Source organism: Mesitornis unicolor, unplaced genomic scaffold, assembly GCF_000695765.1.
Source record: "Mesitornis unicolor isolate BGI_N332 unplaced genomic scaffold, ASM69576v1 scaffold10994, whole genome shotgun sequence".
Classification (NCBI taxonomy): domain Eukaryota; kingdom Metazoa; phylum Chordata; class Aves; order Mesitornithiformes; family Mesitornithidae; genus Mesitornis; species Mesitornis unicolor.
In genome coordinates, this window is record NW_010182121.1 from 4,838 (window position 1) to 10,119 (window position 5,282).

At 41.0% G+C, this 5,282-nt stretch overlaps 1 protein-coding gene across 1 annotated transcript in view; it reads right to left on the minus strand.

Annotated features, from left to right (window-relative positions):
• Positions 1–4,908, minus strand: part of TMEM209 (transmembrane protein 209) — a gene marked incomplete at both ends in the record, with an annotated part of 9,599 nt that extends 4,691 nt beyond the window's left edge. Inside the window, 6 exons of the mRNA XM_010183672.1 lie at positions 270–366; positions 1,470–1,541; positions 2,241–2,416; positions 3,063–3,267; positions 3,639–3,877; positions 4,777–4,908. Of these exons, the coding sequence (XP_010181974.1) occupies positions 270–366; positions 1,470–1,541; positions 2,241–2,416; positions 3,063–3,267; positions 3,639–3,877; positions 4,777–4,908 (921 nt within the window). The remainder of the gene's footprint in view (positions 1–269; positions 367–1,469; positions 1,542–2,240; positions 2,417–3,062; positions 3,268–3,638; positions 3,878–4,776) is intronic.
• Positions 4,909–5,282: the final 374 nt, after the last annotated feature.

A 5,282-nucleotide genomic window follows, 5' to 3' on the forward strand; every position in this document is an offset into this window, starting at 1 on the left:
AGGGAAGAAAAAATACAAAAGAGGTAAAAAAAAAGAGGTTTATGAATTTTATCTGAAACGGGCATCAGTGTGGTCTCATCAATATTTCCAGAAGTCTTATGAAGAACCTTTCCACCTTCATACAATGCATGACATAGAACACAGACCGCACTGATACAGAGTGGAAACAGAATAATTAATAAAGTAATATTTAATTTATCTAACACCTCTCCAACGCCCCAGCTCCATCAGCCACCACTGGGAACCCCAAAGCCACTGCCACATCCTACCTCCAATCTGCAGCTCTGGACACCCCATTCTCCTCAGCTGAGTGCTCACAGAGTCAACCTCTTGGACAAGCGGCACTAAAATGGTCTCATTAATCCACTAGGAGAGAAAAAGGTGAAAATTCAAGAGGTCAGAAGCAAGAAAAATGTTAAAAAAATCCCCAACCTTTAGCTTACATCCTACTAATCGTCACCGTTAAAATCCCAAAGAGGCTTAACAACACAAACGCTGAAGCTCATCAAGGAGGAAAGTAATTAAATTAGAATATCAAGTAAGGCAGAGTTGAAATGACTTTTTAATACCTTCTAAAAGGTCAGACAATTCAATGTAAAGGAGTCAGGGAAACAAATCTCTAGAAAAGTATCAGATAATGTTTTTCTGAACAATAAGGACAGGGGTATTCTGAAGCTCCATCCATAAAGATAATTTATGCTTTGATGAGTCCACTCCCTCTCACATTTGTTTTAGGAAACGAAGGAGCTGATAAACACCACGTTGGGGCTTGGTACGTGATAGGGTTTGGGATCCGAAGCGAACTGGCCCCAGGGTTGGGAACAGATGCTCATGAATCTCGTATGGATTTCATATAAATCTTTGCTTTTTACCAATCTTATTACTTAAAAAAAACCCAAAACAAAAACACAGAAGCAAAACAACATATTTGATAGATTCTTTGCCTGAAGAGACAATTCAAAGCTAGATTTAATAATTATATTGCAATTGTGTAATTAAGTCTCCTCTGTTCTAGCAATTCCTGTTGATAAGATCAAGGTTTTTCTTTTTGCTTTTTATTACACTGCTCAGGACGGTCAGGAAAAAAAAAATCAGCCTTTTGAGTTGAAATTTTTCATGCTTTGAGCCCAGGAGTTTGAGAGACTGAAGAAACTTCAAGTTAGCAATCTGAGTTACAGCAAGGAAAGCCAACTCTTGTCATATCTGTGATGTGTTTGTGACTCAAAAGGTGGAGGAACTTTAAAACTGGGAAGTTTTCAAAATACAAAATACCAAGGTCAGGTCAAAAATGCACCTCAGTAGCCCTCTCCTAAAGCATTCTGAGGTTTTACTTCCTTGTGGCAGCCCATCCCAGTCCTCAGACACTGCAAATTTTCCCTCCTCATAGGCATTCAGAGGACATGGAGGTGCTTTCCCACTCGGCTGTGCTTGTTCTTAAAAATCAGGCAATACTTAGAGACAGGACTTACGTTTCTGAACTTGGCAGTCCAGGAATCCGTGTGATCAAGGAGCTGTCGGTTCATTGTCACCCGTGCCCAAACCTACGGAAACGTTTATTAAAAACATATAAGAACTTAAGAGAATACCAGTTTTTAGGGTCTATATTTTCTGGTACTAACTACAGCATGTAATTAAAATCACATTTTCCTCTCAAATTTTTATACATCTGCTGGCCGTATCACACGACTTTCTACAGCAGCCTCACATGAGGCACTCCTGCTCTCTACTGATGGCACAATCATTTTGCATGAGGCTAAATTTGGTTTTAAGCTCTCTGCTATATTAGGATAAAACTGGCCTGAATTGTAGGATCGATTTAAGAGGTATTTGAATGGGAAGCTTCATTAGGTTAACGTGGGAAATAAAGAAAATTGGTTAAATTTAGCTGAATTTACAGGATTTGTATTTCTTCGCATCAGCCTTCTTTCAGATGCAACCATAAGGGGAGTGCTTCAGCGATTCCACTGGGTTAAACACAGAACAATTTCAACTCATTTTTTATGTCACAAATGGATTTTATCCAGCATACGCCTTGGTCTTTACGGGAGAAATCATTTTTCAACTAAAATTCAGAATGTGCAAAGTCCATTTACAGTGAAGCTGTATGAAGATGGTTATAAACACTAGAGCATTTATCTCTCTCCAACATTTTTTATGCAGCCCAAATCCAAAGTTTTGCATGAAGCTGTGTATTTTAGAGGCCTGTTTTTTCCTCTCAACCACGTTCCTGCCGAATTTACCTCTTCTGCAGCCTGTTTTGAGCTCAGATCAGCTTCATCCTTGTGTGCTGATGGAGCCTGGGACCTGCAAGCCGGCTGATATTGGAACTTCCTCAGCATCTGTGCATAGTCTGTCATGGAGCGGCTGTAGTTCCAAAAAGTTGGGCTGCTGGAAGGAGAGCTGGAGTCTGAACTTCCTGAAACGATTCATCCATTAAACAGTCACGTGCAATTATTGCCAAGTAATTCAGGAAGCACCAGTGCAGGCAACAGGTCAGTGTGTTAAGGCTTTAACAAGAGACACGAACATGAACTGCCAAGAATACACACACTGAAGTCAGTCTGCACTAACACTGATTTTTTTCACCCTTATCTTGACTGTCCTTATCCAGGACCAAAACTGCCTGCAGGTAATTCACCTCCTTCATCTGAAATCCCTTCTCCACAAGATATCCCTCTCATCAAGGTGATAAAACCCAACATCTTATCATGGTCCACCACAGCCAACAAATGCTAGAAACAACCTATCAGCACCCATTTCCATCCAAAGAAATGCTTTGGAGGAAATCTTTCTGAAGCTGCTAAGCCACGGCGACGTGTAGAAATGATGGTGTCCTACCTCACGTCCTAATTCCTCAGCAGAAGACTAAACAATTCAGCAGCCGCCTTTCCCAAGGTCATGGGTGAATACCATAAATGAGTTAGGTCTATTTACTGGTAACTTTCACTGGAATCCTTTGCAACTTTCCTCATCTGCAAAAGAACTCTTGAAGAAAACCCAAACTTTCTTACTAAGCTTTTCCAATAAAATCTGTTTGTGTATTTATTTATCAGTTTATTTACCTAGTTGAACTCTGTGCTGTTTCTCCTCTTCATTTTGAAGGAAGGTGTCCAGGGCCTTGAGGTCTGTCATGTAGTCTTCTTTGCCAGTAGGAGAATTGTACAGAATGGGTGAAGAGCGGTAACGAGACCTCAGCCCACCACTTTCCAGTGCTCCAACACTGGTGGGGTACAGGGCCCCACTGGGAGAGGGGCTGAAGTTGGAAGCCTTGGGCAAATAAAAACAAAAAGTTGCGTCATATGAGGAAGACAGAATTCCACCTTGATTTGTAAAGGACATGAACATAAAAGACTCTTGTTTGGGCTTTGGGTTGGCCTTTTTTTTTCCCCCCCCTCACCTTTGTATTTACATTTTAGTTTCTTAATTTTGTTTTGTTCTTAAACTAACAAACCTCTCTAAAACAAATGAAGTAACACGAGGGAGAAAGGACAAATCCCGATACCACAAATTTACGTCTACTTTGCAAAAGGAGCAAACACACAAATACACAACTCTCTGCTGCCTGCTGCTCACCTCTGATGGCATTTGGCACAATGCAAGGACCAAACCGTACCCCTGGAAGCTGTCTCAGTCATTACCTTATTGTAGCTGCTCGTTGGTGAATAGCTTACAGCACCGCCGTATGAAGCGCTGTTGCTTGACAGAGCTTGTAGCTGAGGGCTGTACCCTGTGACACAACCTGTAGTAAACTTTGGACTGGTGCTGGGGGAGCGGGACGGGCTGTAACTCAGCACACTTTGACCCTGGATGGGAGGAGAAGGTGTCGAAGATGGGGTTTTCTTTGCTGTCAGCTCACGTGGTGGAGTTGTCTGTACGGCTGCAATAAGAAAGAATAGAATTAGCGCTGGGGATGCAGCAGCCCCAGATTCTCCTCCCCAATTTAAACACGCAACAAAATGCACACACAGTGCTATCTTAAGGTAGTTTTATACATGACCACAGCTCAGTACAAATCTTACAGCTTCAGGCTTCAGTTAAACGTTACCAGACACCCAGGGGCCTTTCTCCAACCTATTTAATCAACTACTCTACCTGAGTACTGCATGCATCTTTGAATGTCTTAATTTATCTGTGCAAATAAACAGAGGAGATCCTTGAACTCTGGTGACACAGCATTACTTCTGCCTGCCTCCTGTTTTCGAGGGGCACACTAGGAGAGTGCAGTACTACTGTGCTACCATTTTGCTTTTGGGTTATTTACCTTGTCAGATTCGGCTGCATTTTAAAACTTGGCTTTGATCTTCAAAAGCTTTTTGAGCACCTGCTGTCTGCACTGTCATTTTCAGACTTCACACCAAGGTCTGTCAGTCCCTCTAATTTGGTTCTCGTTACCCAGCATGATATCAGAAGAATATCAAAATTAAATATAAATCTGGACTCTCTGCCTTGCTCCTAGTCCCATGTATAGCTTACAAATTCCTTCTCTAGCCTCATCATGTCCTTCAGCAGCCACTGTCATCCTGTCCTTTTTCACCCTGTGTGTTTTTCCCGCACTTCTCCCCAAACACTCATCAAAATACCACCTGATGTTATGAATTTTAATACACAGCAGGTAATTCAGTTCACCGCTCGTGTCAGATGAGTAAATTCAGAACTCAGTTCATTAAAGAATCCTGCACTTGGGAAAGATACCAACTCAAAACAGAAAACAGTAATAATACTGTTGTAATGTAATGTAAAAATGTAAAAATACTGTGACATATTTATTACACCTACCTGCATTCTGCAAGCCCAGCAGGGTCTGCTGGCTGGGACTCATGACCAAGCTCATCGGTGCCACGGTGTATTTGAAGTACCTCCAGAAATCAAGCAAGGCGTTCAAGCTGAACAGAGACGCAAGTGCAAGTTCTAGAAGAAACACAGAAGTTTTTACCATAGTTTAAGCCCAGGGAACAATAAAAGTCTATTATTGGCAAAAACAGGCATATACCCATTAGAAATAGGTCATTTTTTTAGTGCTATCAATAAGAACCAATGAAATCAAGTATCTAAGATTTCACCTTCTTATGCAAGAACCAACAGAGATAATTTTCCTTCTAATTTATATTGCTAAAATTGAATTGTTAAAAATGTCCTTTTCCACAAGAGACATAAACTACTGTTTCACAGCATTTCTCAAAAATGGTCTTCCATCAAATCATCTGTTACTCATCTCAGGATTTTTCTCTCCTTTTTGCTTCAACCTCTAGAAGTATTTGATACAACCATCTTAAGAGTTACTC